The sequence below is a fragment of the Rhinatrema bivittatum genome, chromosome 10 (assembly GCF_901001135.1).
Source record: "Rhinatrema bivittatum chromosome 10, aRhiBiv1.1, whole genome shotgun sequence".
NCBI lineage: Eukaryota > Metazoa > Chordata > Amphibia > Gymnophiona > Rhinatrematidae > Rhinatrema > Rhinatrema bivittatum.
Window position 1 is genome coordinate 31389124 of NC_042624.1, and position 15057 is coordinate 31404180.

Genomic DNA, 15057 nt, shown 5'->3' on the forward strand with positions numbered 1-15057 from the left:
TCTGTTTTCCTAATAAGAGGTGTATTGGTTTTTAGGGCCTGATTTAATATTTGTAGTGTTGCCTTTTCATAGATAGGGTTGCTCCTGTTTGAGTGTATTCCATAATACAGGTGTAACTGTGTGTGGATTAGTTTATGTGCATTACTACAGATCCTGGGAGTATGTTAGGTCGGTTCTGTGTCTGTTACAGAGATATTTTACTAGCATGTAAGTGTTTTATCAGTCTTATTTGTTGCGTTTTCTCAAGAGGACATGCATTGATGGTAAACTGCTGTCTTTTCATAAGTAGGGCTATTGAGCCTGAAAGTAGAAGGAGTTTGAGTTGCTGTTACTGAGATGACACCAGAACCAGAATATCTTTTTTGTAGAGTGAGTTGAACGGGGAATGTCATAATTCTGCTTTACATCCATTATTGTGGATCAGGGGGGTTCCCATGGATGCAAACTGTACATTTACATCTAGCCCTGTGACGATCATGGGTCAGTGTGTCACGCATGTGAGAACCATCTGTCAGGTGTGTCCCGACAGAAAAAAGGTTGAGAACCACTGCCCTAGAGCAGTGGTTCCTAGCCCTGTCTTAGGGATACCCCCCCCCCAGCCAGTCGGGTTTTCAGGATATCCACAATGAATATGCATGAGACAAAATCTGCATGTTATGGAGAGATATATATATATAGAGAGAGAGAGAGGGAGGGAGAGATAGATATCGGGGAGAGAGAGGGCAATATATATATATATATATATATATATATATATAGATAGAGAGAGAGAGAGAGAGAGAGAGAGAGACTTTGACAGCCTGGGAAAAGAAGTATGGGGGTGTCATATACAGTGCGGCAAAATCCACCATAAGCTCGCTGGGCAGACTGGATGGACCATTGGTTCTTTTCTGCCATCATTTCTGGGTTTCTGTGTTAATGTTCTAATACTGTTAGATCAGGGGTCGGGAACCTATGGCTCGCGAGCCAGATGTGGCTCTTTTGATGGCTGCATCTGGCTCGCAGACAAATCTTTAATAAAAAAAGTAAAAATCTAACAAAACCCCCCACCCTCCTGATGCACCCCAAGACCTGCCAAAAGTCCCTGGTGGTCCAGCGGGGGTCCGGGAGCGATCTTCTGGACTTGGGCTGTCGGCTGCCAGTAGTCAAAATGGCGCAGATGGCTCTTTGCCCTCACTATGTCACTGTGGTTGACCAATGGCAGCGGTAGCCCCTGTGACATAAGGGCAAAGGGCAGTCGGCTGCCAGTAATCAAAATGGCATCAACGGCCCTTTGCCCTTACTATGTCACAGGGGCTACCGCTGCCATTGGTCGACCCCAGTGACATAGTGAGGGCAAAGGGCCGTCAGCGCCATTTTGACTACTGGCAGCCGACAGCCCAAGTCCAGGAGATCGCTCCCGGACCGCTCCTGGACCCCCGCTGGACCACCAGGGACTTTTGGCAGGTATTGGGGGGGGTCAGGAGGGTGGGGGGTTGTAGTAAATTAGTTTTGGAGGTCTTGGGGGGCGTCAGGATGGTGGGGGGTTTTGTTAGATTTTTACTTTATTAAAGATTTGTCTGCAAGCCCTGGACCACCAGGGACTTGGCAGGTCTTGGGGGGGTCAGGAGGGTGGGGGGGTTGTAGTAAATTAATTTGGTAGGTCTTGGGGGACGTCAGGAGAGTAGGGGGTTGTAGTTAGTATGGCTCTCACGGAATTACATTTTAAAATATGTGGCGTTCATGGCTCTCTCAGCCAAAAAGGTTCCCGACCCCTGTGTTAGATGTTGTTGAATTTATTTTATTATGTACATTTTTATTTGTAAGCTGTTTTGATGCTATGATAGTGACATAAATTCCAGTAATAAATGTTGGCAAAAAATCTCCAAGGCCACAACACAAAATATGATTCTCAGTTTGGCCCAAACTGTATGACACGCTTTTCCATAGTTTCTTTAGATTTAGATAAACAGAAAAAAAATGCAAGTTAACTCCATCTTCTCTATACACATTTAAAGAATAAGCAAATAAATCTCCACCCCCACTATTGTTAAGAAGTTTGTACTGTCATATCATGAAATAAACAGCTGTCCCTCCCCCTCTCCTCCCCCCCCCCAAAAAAAAACCAACTCACTTAAACGTTAAGCAATATCTTGCATGTAAAGCAGTACTCTCAGGACTGTCTTCGGCTAAACCAGTGCTATAAAACCGTGGCCAGATATAAACAAAAATCTGAAACAGGGAAGTGGTGCTGAAGAGCACAACAACATTTGGGCACTTTTAGGCCAAAGCTATCCCCAAACCTCAGCAGTTCTCGTCTCTGATGCTTGCTTCTTCCAGTGTTGGGAACTCAGTGGCATGGTGTCCCACCTTTACAGTTTCTGGATTCCATTCTTTTATGATGACCTGGCTTTGTTCTTGACCCTCATTAGAATACTACCAGAGTAAATAGGAAATGGGAAAGCATTGCTGGGTATATTTGTAATAATTGACCTTTGCAAGCCAGAGAGTTTATGATCAGCTAAGAAGTTGGCTTATAAGCCAGCGTGTAGGCAAGGGAAAGGAATACAGGTTTTGACCTTGTTCAGATATGCTTCCTGGTATTTTATGTATAGTTAAGTAAAGTTACTAATTAATTAAAAAAGACAAACGGCATTATTCAAGAGAGATTTTTTTTCTCTAGGCACAGAGTGGTATAAAGTCCACTTTGAGTAAGGCTGAATGTGTCCTGTCTTACAGTAGTAATCAGACCACATGGGCCATTATTCATGAGTACCCCAAAATGATCCTGGTTGTATGCACACATAAGGTAATGTTCATAACTCAGTTCTGCTTTGGGTCCTTTTAAAATAAATTTGGCAACATAATTAAGACAGTGTCTCTGTACAATTTAGATCTAGAAGTGCTATTAGAAGCAAATAGTCACTAAAGCAGGGGTTACATTAATTTCTTCTCACATATTAGAATAATGTATAAACATTTCTATTCTGCTGATCAAAAATGCTTATGCTTAGTGGATTACAGTAACATCAGAATCAAACAAATATACTACAAATGACTAAGGAACAGTGCACAAATGACATCTGCTATTAAACTCATAACTTACAGCTTGAATAGAGGAAAAATGTATTGTGATCTTTGATTTCAGAATGCGTACGCTGCAACAGTTATTAATGGAACAAGTTTTTGTATCTCTGCTAAGGAAGCTTTTATTATTTTATCAAGGAATTCACTTAATGTTGCATCCCTTAACTGCTTTGGAGACTTCCTAATTTTTCTAGGAAAGGTGAGTAAAATATGTAAATCTTTTTGTGCGGTAAATGCATTGACAAATACAAAATGTGGAAGAAATTTTTGAATTATTAGGCATGGAATATGAAGTGTGCACATTTACTCATTTTAAACAACAACAAAATCATTTAGAGGTTGATATTCAGAGGATTTGTCCAGACAACCTTTGGTGTTATCTAGGTTAGTGGTTCCCAAAGCGATCCTGGAGGACCCCCAGCTAGTCAGGTTTTCAGGATATCCACAATGAATATGCATGAGAAATGTGCATGTACTGCAAATAAGTATTCTGCTGAATATCCACTTAAAGTTATCAAGGTAACTTTGCCCTGATAACTTTCCTGCTCCCTGGCTGCTCAGTATGAACCTCCAAGTTATTTCATTACATTGCTAGGCTTTGTTTGTACTTTAATTAGCCAGTTGACCAAACTGCTTGTATTGGAATCTATAATATTTATACTGCCTAATAAGGACATGCCTTAAGGGAAATGGAACAGTCAAATTGGGAGTTTTGGTGTAAATGTGTACAAGTCATTTTTCCTGTTGGTTGTTACCCAACTGTTGAAGTTATAAGGCATATTTGTTTCTTCTTTGGCTGGATGAAAGATGAATGAAATTGAGTAATGTCACTTATGTATGTTTTCTTTTTTTTTTTCAGGTCTTTGTAGTATGTTTTACAGTTTTTGGAGGACTTATGGCATTTAACTATCACCGTGAACTACATGTGTGGGTAGTCCCTTTGTTACTAGTTGCCTTTTTTGCTTACCTAGTTGCCCACAGCTTTTTATCTGTGTTTGAAATGGTCATAGACGTCTTGTTTCTCTGTTATGCCATTGATATGGAAACCAACGATGGCTCATCAGAGAAGCCGTACTTCATGGATCAAGACTTAATGGTAAATGTCAAGTGCTTTAACTATATTTGAAATGGTGGAATCTGGCACTGCAGCTTGTCTACAACAACGACGTACCTGGCATTCCTTATTGTTCTTCCTGTGTCTTAATATGAGCATGTGGTGCACAATGTTAAATCAGAGAGCGACCTTCAAAGGAAAGCTTACTACTGTAGTTCCCTTTTTTTGAACCTCAGTGGCAGATAATAGTAGCACAATTATATTTTTAATTTTACACATTTTTTCATTAAAGTTCCAAGAGCAGAGCTCATGGGAACCACTACATTCTCTCTCACATTTCCATGTAAGTGGTTTGTTACGATTGTGGTTGAGCTCACTGGGGACAAGGAAAGAATGCAGTACAAATCAAGTACACATTTCCTAGCGTGCAGCAGATGGACTCAGGACCAATGGGTATAGTGTACTCCTGATAACAGTTGGGAGACTGAGTCAGATTTCAAGCTGACGTCAGCCTACATGTACCCATGCAGGAAGCTTAGCTCTTCCGTATTTCTCTGTCTCCTAAGCAGTTAGGGACACTACACACAGTGTTAGAAAATCCAAACCAAAGAAGAAAGAAATTTTACCTCTACAAGACGAGCCCCGCTCTCCTGCAGTGATACCTAAACGTCCCTCCCCCAGTCGAGAATTCCTAAGGTGATTTCCGAGATCCCTCAGAGGCAAGCCTCAGTCCAGTAGCCAGTTCCCGGCATGGACTTAGGCCCCAGAGTGGCTGAGAGGCAGTAGGTGCAATACTGAGTGGGGGGGTGAAGGTATTTCCCTCTCCCCCTGCAGCCAGAGACCACCGGGTACGAGACCGGGAAGCACCGAGACAAGGTAAGGTAGAAAACTTTCTTAAAGTCTCCGAGGCTCGGTTAGCCACTCAGATCATCCTTCTGGCATCTGTTTAAATTGGGTTGAGCAGCCCCATCCAGTCTAAACCCCGATCCGGTGAGAGGGTCCACACACGTGGAGACCCTCTGGGGGGGGGGGGGGGTGTCACCATCTTGCCCGGGTGGTCCAGTGCCATTCTCCTCCCTTTATTTCCGTATTGTCCGCACAACTGAGCCGTGCGCACATCGGTGCTGGGCACACAGCGGCGTGCACAATGGTGCCAGGCACACAGATAGGCCTGTGCGCACAGTGGTGCGCGCATCCCTGCTAAGCACACAAATAGCGGCTTGCACACACATCTTCCATTTCCTGTACACACACCGTCGGCGCACCCAGAGCGCACAACTGAGTCTCCCAGCATGCGCACGGACTACTTTTGAGCCACTCCACGCACACAAATCATGGAACCACCGGCCAAGAAAGCCAAGGGTCAAGCCCTCTGCCCAGCCTGCCACCTGAGAACTGCGCAACCGGAAGTTGACTCTGCCCTATGCCTGCAGTGCGATGAGACTCTGGGAACTGAAGCAAGGCCCCTCCCAGCCAATAGAGGAATCCAGCTCCACCAACAATAGTACCCCGGACCTCTGTATCTCCAACCCAGTCCCTCCTCAGATGGGCACCTCTGGGAACTCCACTGGATTCAATGTGGACCCAGGGACCTTTTCCTGGGTGGAATTCTTCAAAGGGCTACAAACCTTTGTCCAGGCACATTCAGTACCGCCTGAATGTGCCTGGACAGCCACAGTCTCCACCAGAAGCACAAGACCTTCCAAACCCCTCTTGGACCCCCCTCCCCCCGAGACATGCCCAGCAGGCAAAAGCCGCCTCCTAGGGATCACAGACACCTCGGGCGAAGAGCCTGACTCCCTGGAGGAAGGGGAAATCCCTCCATAGATGGAACCATACCGAACCATGATGCGGTTGTTCTCCAAAGACGAGTTGCCTGATCTCGTGTCTCTGAGCCTTAAGACGCTGGCCATTCCTGTTGCAAGTTCCACAGCAGAGCCAAAGACTAACCCAATTTAGTTCGGCCTCTGTCAGGCCTCATGCTATTTCCCCAATGCTTCAGGCCGATTGACCTGGAATGGAGTGCCTTGGCGGCCAGCTTCAAAGGAAGATGGGCCCTAGAAACCCTATACCCACTGGAACCCATGGCCAAAGAACTCCTAGGATTCCCAAAAGTGGATACCATGGTCTGCACTCTCAAAGCGCACTACCATCCCAGTCAGAGGAGCTGCACTCAAGGATTCCCAGGACAGACGTCAGGAATCCATCATTAAACAGTCATTTGATGTCGCAGTAATGACTCTGCAGATCGCCTCCTGCTGCGCCATTGTGACACACGCCTGCCTGCTCCTCTCCAAGGACGCAACCACTTCCGCCGAAACATTAGAACAAACTTTCCTCACTGATACGACCTCAGACTTGGTGCGCACCTCAGCCAGGGGCGTCTCATCCATAGTGGCAGCCAGAAGGCAACTATGGCTTCGAAATTGGTCAGCCGATGCGACCTCCAAGACGAAACTCACAAGAATGCCTTTTAAAGGATCCCTCCTGTTCGGAAGTAAACTGGAGAAGTTAGCCAACAAATGGGGCGAAGCCCCAGTACCTCGGTTACGGGAGGACAGGAACAAAAGAACCCAGTCCTCCTCTCCCCAAAGAACCAACAGCAGAGGAGCCCAGCATTTTAGACCGTCAAAAACACATACCAAGCACCTCGGCCCACAGGCAGGGCCCAGTCCTTTCAGAACAGACAAGAGGGAGAGCCGGCTCAGGTACAGACCCTGGCCACACCCCACAATGAGAATCAACAGACCCATCCACAGAAGAAGCCATAGGGGGCAGACTTACCCTCTTCTACCAAAGATGGGTCGAGATAACGTCTGACAAGTGGGTCCTAATCATCATCCGAGAGGGATACTATCTGGACTTCCACAGCATCCCTCCAGACAAATTTGTGAGATCACTGTGCCACACCCCCTCCAAGAGGACGGCAATGGAAACCACACTGACAAAACTACTCAGCCTAAAGGTGATGCCCACGCACCAACAAAATACTGGTCACTATTCCATCTATTTTATCATCCCCAAGAAGGAGGGAACATTCCGGCCCATCCTGGACCTCAAGACCGTCAATCGCTACTTGAGCGTGCCGCACTTCCACATGGAAACCCTACGCTCAGTCATAAGGGCAGTACAACCGGGAGAATTCCTGACTTCACTGGATCTATCCGAAGCCTATTTCCACATCCCGGTCCACCATCGACCACCAGTGCTTCCTACGCTTTGCGATACCGGACCATCATTACCAGTTCCAGGTGCTACCCTTCGAACTAGCTACTGCTTCTCGGACGTTCACCAAAATCATGGTGGTAGTGGCGGCGACACTGAGGAAAGAAGGAATCCTTGTACATCCGTATCTGGACGATTGGCTGATCAGGGCAAAATCTCGAGGGGAAAGTTACCAGGTAACAACCAGAGTCAAGAATCTATTGCAGAATCTCGGGTGAGTTGTCAACACAGCCAAGAGCTGCCTGCAGCCCTCCCATTTGCTAGAGTACCTGGGAATCCGGTTCGACACCAAACAAGATAGGGCTGTTCTTCCCCCTACAAGGAGTAGGAAACTGGACAAATTGTGAAAACTGTTGAACTCTGCTTGCCCAAGTTATGGGACTACCTCCAAGTTCTCGGTCTCATGTCATCAACCCTAGACGTCGTCCCATAGGCAAGGGCCAACATGTGCCCACTACAACGTTCCCTACTCTCCTGATGGAACCCGATGTCCCAGAACTACTCCATTAGAACATAAGAACATAAGAAATTGCCATGCTGGGTCAGACCAAGGGTCCATCAAGCCCAGCATCCTGTTTCCAACAGAGGCCAAAACCAGGCCACAAGAACCTGGCAATTACCCAAACACTAAGAAGATCCCATGCTACTGATGCAATTAATAGCAGTGGCTATTCCCTAAGTAAAATTGATTAATAGCCATTAATGGACTTCTCCTCCAAGAACTTATCCAAACCTTTTTTGAACCCAGCTACACTAACCACATCCTCTGGCAACAAATTCCAGAGCTTTATTGTGCGTTGAGTGAAAAAGAATTTTCTCCGATTAGTCTTAAATGTGCTACTTGCTAATTTCATGGAATGCCCCCCTAGTCCTTCTGTTATTCGAAAGTGAAAATAACCGAGTCACATCTACTAGTTCAAGACCTCTCAGGATCTTAAAGACCTCTATCATATCCCCCCCTCAGCCGTCTCTTCTCCAAGCTGAACAGCCCTAATCTCTTCAGCCTTTCCTCATAGGGAAGCTGTTCCATCCCCTTTATCATTTTGGTTGCCCTTCTTTGTACCTTCTCCATCGCAACTATATCTTTTTTGAGATGCGGCAGCCAGAATTGTACACAGTATTCAAGGTATGGTCTCACCATGGAGCGATATAGAGGCATTATGACATTTTCCGTTCTATTAACCATTCATTTCCTAATAATTCCTAACATTCTATTTGCTTTTTTGACTGCTGAAGCACACTGAGCTGACGATTTTAAAGTATTATCCACTATGATGCCTAGATCTTTTTCCTGGATGCTAGCTCCTAATATGGAACCTAACATCGTGTAACTACAGCAAAGGTTATTTTTCCCTATATGCAACACCTTGCACTTGTCCACATTAAATTTCATCTGCCATTTGGATGCCCAATCTTCAAGTCTTGCAAGGTCCTCCTGCAATGTATCACAGTCTGCTTGTGATTTAACTACTCTCATTTTGTATCATATGCAAATTTGATAACCTCACTCGTCGTATTCCTTTCCAGATCATTTATATATATATTGAAAAGCACTGGTCCAAGTACAGATCCCTGAGGCACTCCACTGTTTACCCTTTTCCACTGAGAAAGTTGACCATTTAATCCTCTCTCTGTTTCCTGTCTTTTAACCAACTTGTAATCCACGAAAGGACATAGCCTCCTATCCCATGACTTTTTAGTTTTCGTAGAAGCCTCTCATGAGGGACTTTGTCAAACGCCTTCTGAAAATCCATTCGCCTCCAGCTCCAATGGTGGCTACAGGAAGGCCATCTGAGCAAGGGAGTAAGACTATCCCCACTGACCTGGATCTTGCTCACCACGGATGCAAGCCTGTGAGGGTAGGGAGCCCACTGCCAGGAACTGATGGCCCAGGTGCAATGGGACAAGGAAGAGTCCGGATGGAACATAAACAGACTGGAAGCTCGAGCTGTCAGACTTGCCTGCTTGCAATTCAGTTACAGACTCCGGGGCGAATATCTCAGAGTCATGTCGGATAACGCCACAACAGTTGCCTACATCAACCGCCAGGGAGGAACCAGAAGCCAATAGGTGTCCCTGGAAATAGATCCCTTAATGGCGTGGGCGGAAGCAAACCCTCAAGGGATCTCAGCCACCCACTTGCGGGAAAAGACAACGTCACTGCGGACTACCTCAGCAGAGAGAGCCTAGACCCAAGGGAATGGACGTTGTCGACCTCAGCCTTCCAGTTGATAGTAAACCGCTGGGGAACCCCAGCCATGGATCTCCTGGCAACCCGGTCCAACGCCCAAGTTCCCAATTTCTTCAGCCGCAGACGAGAACCGCAATCTAAGGGAATAGACGCCCTCATCCAGACCTGGCCCACAGGAAGTCCTGCTGTACGCCTTTCCCCCACGGCCACTACTGGGCGGGATCATCCGCAAGATAGACCACCACAGAGTCTAGTACTTCTAGTGGCCCCGGACTGGCCAAGAAGGCCATGGTATGCAGACATGTGAAGACTTCTTGCGGGGAACCCCCTGTGCCTACCTCCACACAGGGACCTTCTCTGGCAAGGACAGATTCTATCTTACGGTCTGGCCATTGAGAGGACTTGCCTGAAGAAGAGCAGATACTTGAGGGCAGTGATTGACACCTTGCTCTGAGCACGCAAGTTTTCCACATCTCTAGCTTACATACGAATATGGAGACTATTCGAAGCCTGGTGTGAGGACCGCGAGATCCTTCCGCGGACAGTCAAAATCCCCATGATTCTGGAATTTCTGCAGGACGGCTTGAAGAACGGGTTGTCTCTCAACTCCCTCAGGTGGCCGCGCTGGCCTGCTTCAGAGCTAAAGTGGACGGCATCAGTCTATCAACCCATCCAGATGTTTCCCACTTCCTGAGAGGGGTCAAACAAATCCGACCATCCTTAAAGTGGCTGGTGCCCCTAAGGAATTTCAATCTAGTACTAAACTTCCTAGCGGGAGCTTCCTTCAGACCTACTCGCGGTCTGTCACTACGGCTACTGACCTTGAAGACTGCATTCCTAGTGGCAATATGTTCAGCCTGTCGCATCTCCGAGCTTCAAGCCCTATCCTGTCGAGAACTGTTCCTCAGGTTCACACCGGTATCCATACAACTACGCACAGTCCCCTCTTTTCTTCCGAAGGTGGTTTCTCAATTTCATCTCAACCAAACCATATCTCTACCATCTCCAGACAAACATAAGGACTCTGAAGACTGAGTCTTCGCCTTCGCTATCTAAACATAGGCAGACTCCTAGTCCGATACCTGGAAAGGTCGGAATCCGTACAAAACACGGACCACCTGTTCCTCCTTCACAGCAGGAAGAAACAAGGGGAAGCGTTCTCGCGGGCAACCATAGCCCGCTGGATCAAAGAAATAATCAAAGCGGCCTACCTAGAGGCAAGGAAGCCTCCACCTCTACAAGTCAAGGCCCATTCTACAAGGGCCCAGGCAGCGTCCTGGGCAGAAACCAAGATGCTGTCACCCGCCGAGATGTGTCGGGCGGCGACATAGTCCTCCATACATACCTTCTCCAGGTTCTACCGCCTGGATGTCCAGGCCCGGGAGGACACATCATTTGCAAGGGCAGTACTAAGTGGGCCACGGGCAGCCTCCCACCCAGTTCGGGAGTAGTTTTGTATGTCCTGAGTCCACCTGCTACATGCTAGGAAATGGAGAAATTACTTACCTGATAATTTCGTTTTTCATTGGTGTAGATAGATGGACTCAGCATCCCACCCACGGCTGTCCCAAGTTTGGGAAACCTCAGGTGTCAATCCCTGAGAGCAAGACAAGCACAGGTAAGCCAGGTATTACCCCATAGTTGCCGGCGTTTTTCGGTTGAGTGCACTGGTGGTCTCCAATTTGGAAATCAGTTGAACCAGTCCTAGTTAATCAAGTTAATTAAGTTAGCCAAGATATTCAAGTTATTAAAAACATATCCACAATTGTTTTTCGAGGAGAATACTGAAGAGCTAAGCTTCCTGCATGGGTATATGTAGGCTGTCGTCAGCTTGAAATCTGATTCCGTCTCCCAACTGCTATAAGGAGTACACTATACCCATTGGTCCTGAGTCCATCTGTCTACACTAAGGAAAATGAAATTATCAGGTAAGTAATTTCTCCATTTTTAAATCTAAGAAAATCTTTTTATCAAAAATGGTCAAATTTTTTTTTTTTTTTTACTCAAAGGCTTTTTTTCACTTTGACTTTTACATGAGAAGCAAGCATTGAGTCCATCATGTGCATTCTGACAGCAAAAAATGCCACTGCCATGAGGGAAACAATCCTGTCTGATTAATAGTTTTTACTTTGTGATCAATGTTGTAATCATTCATACAAAACAGAATTTCTAGAAACATCAGACTAGAAAATCATTAACAAGACTATCGTAATGTGATGATTCCATGCTCATTGCCTCTATAAGATACATTTACAACCTTATACTTTTGTTAATATGTATTGTCAACATGGGATCTGCTGTTCCTGCCCTAATTTGCACCACTCCTAAAAGTCAATAGGGAGTTAATCTGCTACAATCTAAAATACAGCAGGAGCTGAAGGAAATTCATGCTAAAAAATGCACTCAAGGCGGCACAGGGAGGATAACTTGCAAACAAATGCATGTTGTGGCCTCTCTCTCTCTCTATATATATATCTATATCTATATATCCACGAGCAGATGTATGCTATTATAACCCACACATATGATATACACACAGTTTATACATCTCTCTACCCCGCAACATACGTGTACATGTAGGCTTCCGCACGAATACATGCAGTGCATTGAAAGTCTATATCAATGCATTGAACACGCACAACTTTTCTACCTATTTTAAAAATATCTGCATATAATTTACACACAAAAATAAAGTAGGACTTGCACACAGTGGGATTTACACTTGTAAGTCTATTTTAAAACATGAGCATGTCAGGAAATTACTACTTTTACCAATTAGTCCATCAGTTGACCCAGTCCTTTCTCCAGGTCATTGAGACCCTCCTGGTTCACCCAGACCTCCAACTCAGTTAGTACTACACAATAAACATTTTATTATTATTTATGCCAGATAATTAGCAGGTGTCAAATTACACAAGTTGGCAAAGCTACATGCATGCATCTTTTAAAATAGAGACTTCTATGCATAAATATTGGCCTCGCCTCTTTTCTACGCATGCACATGAAAGTGAAAATACGCTCATATTTTTGACTTTTATAAAAATATGGAATATGTGAGTAGAGGATATTTGTGTTTATATGTTAATTTTTGCATGCGTAACATTTTGAAAATTCACCCTATCGGTTTTACAGAACCTGCTGGATAAAACCAACAAGGAAACTGAGAAAATAAGAGAGAGAGAAAAAAGTCCCCAGAAACATGAAGATGGCACTGAGCTTCAACCAATGGTAAGATCGGAATAAAAATCCGATCAGAAGATGACTCCATTAATCTGAAACAAGCATGTACATATAATTTGAAGTGTGTGGTTTTTGTATATTTTTATAGTTCTTGTATGTGATTTGAGTTGGGGTAAAAACATGTTCAGTCCTGACTATTCTGTTGACCATGTTCTTATTACACTTAAAGAGGCATTGATCTTGTCTGTTGAGGAAGAAGGTTTAAATCACATGCTGTTGGGAATGAGATTCTTCAAAAAATTCAAGTATTGTTGCAAAATGGGCAACTGTGCTGAGCAAAATCCTATTTGCTACATTCTACTGGTACAAGGCCAGTTTACTGCTGAGAAAAACAGTATCATCCAGATGTAATGAACAGTATACTACCTTGCATGTGCTTTCTCTGGTAGTGCAGATATACTTGGGTATTAATTACAAAATTATTTGCAACACTTTCTACAACAGTAGCTTGAGCATAAAACTGTAAATATTTGATTACATATTTCAATATGCTTGCACAGCGCTACAAGTTGGAAAGATGACTGAATAAAATATTTCTGCTTAATATGACCTCGATCTTGCAAGATTCCTGAATTACATTTTTTTCATTCTGCAAACACTACTTAAGAAAACAAAAAGAACCTAGCTCTGTTTTGCAGATTTACTCCTGTAATAACGGTAAGAATAAAACCTGCATTGTTCTGAATATATTTAGAAGAGAGATGTTTTAGAGACTAAGAGTGAGAAGCTGAGTGGAGCACAGATCCAGTCTGCAACAATTGTAGGACAGAGGAAGAAACTTAAATCCAAAGATGTAATCTAAGCATACCTGAAAGAACCAGTTCTTGATGCAGTGCCACCATACTGTAGGTTTGTGCTAATTTTCAGGCTGTATTTTTACTTGTTTTTATTATCTGTGGCATGAATATGGATAGAGAAGAAAAAAAGCATGAAAATATTTTTTTCTGTGGGGATGAGGAAGGATAGGGTCAGCATTTGCCTTCAACATGGAAGCTCTCTCCTCCATTAACACAGTATAGCAATATCTTGCAAGTTAAGTATTTTTACGCACTGTAAGGAAGGTATACTGCACTTCACATTATACAGGTATTCCTAACCAATCATTAACAGTCAGCTAGCTGCTTGTTTGAAATGTACAACTTGCATGATTGGTGCAGTAAAAAAACAAATACTGTAAACTGTTTCATATAAATCTATTAAAACCCCTCATCAGTGAACATTCATTTTATAATGTAGCAATCTGCACTACAGCAGGCAGGCTACAATTTTATCATTCTGCTCATTAAACTGCAACAGAAAATACACACAGATTGCTGTCTTTTGGCTAGGTAAGAGGGAGAGAGCTTAGCTCATTTTCATTGCATTAATACCAGATTTCTAAATGTCATTATGTGTGCATCAAACTACAGAACATGGGCAAAATTCTTACATACCCCAAAAATAGACAAAAATACAGACTAAGTGTATGGCTATAATAGAACTTGCATCCCTCGCAAAATACGAGGATCCTTATTACACACCCAGGAAAAGTCTTGCTGTACAACTTTAACTTGCAAGTCAGACAGGAAGCCTAGAAGTATTAACAGCTACTGTTGGCCTTTTAGCTCTTCAATGATAGAATCTTCGGGTTTTTAATTAGGGATTTTTTATTTTGTTTTATTTTTTTTACCTCAAGTTCTCTTGCATTTGGCTTTTACTCAGTTTGAGGGATTTAGCAAAAAAAAAAAAAAAAAAAACTAAGGAGATGGCAGTCAGCTTATCCTCAATCACTCCTGACTAATGGGCCAAAAGCGATTATGTTTTGTGGATATATCAGATGTTTGTAGCTTTTCTAGTCATCAGAAAACACATTTAAAACAAATGGTTATAAAGTAGAGATGTGAATCGGAACCGGAATCGGTTCCGATTCACATCGTGAATTTTTTTTCGTGCGGCCTGATCGAGGTTTGGTTTTTTTTTTTTTTAATTGGCTGCGCCCGAGCCGATAAACAAAAAACCCACCCCGACCCTTCAAAACAGCTCCCTTCGCTCCCGGGACTACCACTGGACCACCAGGTAATTTAAAACGTTTTGGGGAGCGGGGGGGGGGGGGAGCTATCTCCCGCTCTCGGGCCATCGGCTGCCACTAAAAAAAATGCCACTAATAAAAATGGCGCCATTTTTATTAGTGGCAGCCGACGGCCCAAGAGCAGGAGATGGCTCCCGGGACCACCACTGGATCACCAGGTACCGTATTTTCCGGCATATAAGACGACTGGGCGTATAAGACGACCCCCCCCCC

At 44.3% G+C, this 15057-nt stretch overlaps 1 protein-coding gene and 1 long non-coding RNA gene across 11 annotated transcripts in view; one reads left to right on the forward strand and one right to left on the reverse strand.

Annotated features, from left to right (window-relative positions):
- The window catches only part of SLC44A3 (solute carrier family 44 member 3), a 275228-nt gene extending 261903 nt beyond the window's left edge, over positions 1 to 13325 (forward strand). For 7 of the 9 annotated variants that reach the window (XM_029617495.1, XM_029617499.1, XM_029617496.1 and 4 more), the window contains 3 exons: positions 3128 to 3265; positions 3926 to 4162; positions 12669 to 13325. In XM_029617495.1, coding sequence (XP_029473355.1) covers positions 3128 to 3265; positions 3926 to 4162; positions 12669 to 12779 — 486 coding nt within the window. In that variant the 3' untranslated portion in view covers positions 12780 to 13325. The remainder of the gene's footprint in view (positions 1 to 3127; positions 3266 to 3925; positions 4163 to 12668) is intronic. The other 2 variants (XM_029617501.1, XM_029617502.1) reach the window with 2 other exon arrangements.
- LOC115099724 overlaps positions 1 to 14704 on the reverse strand; it is a 31385-nt gene extending 16681 nt beyond the window's left edge. Inside the window, exons 1-2 of one of the 2 annotated variants that reach the window (XR_003858869.1) lie at positions 13585 to 14704; positions 2283 to 2415 (exon numbers count right to left, since the gene is read on the reverse strand). This is a non-coding gene — a long non-coding RNA (uncharacterized LOC115099724). Of the gene's footprint in view, positions 1 to 2282; positions 3132 to 13584 lie in introns of those variants that run through there. The other variant, XR_003858868.1, reaches the window with a different exon arrangement.
- Positions 14705 to 15057: the final 353 nt, after the last annotated feature.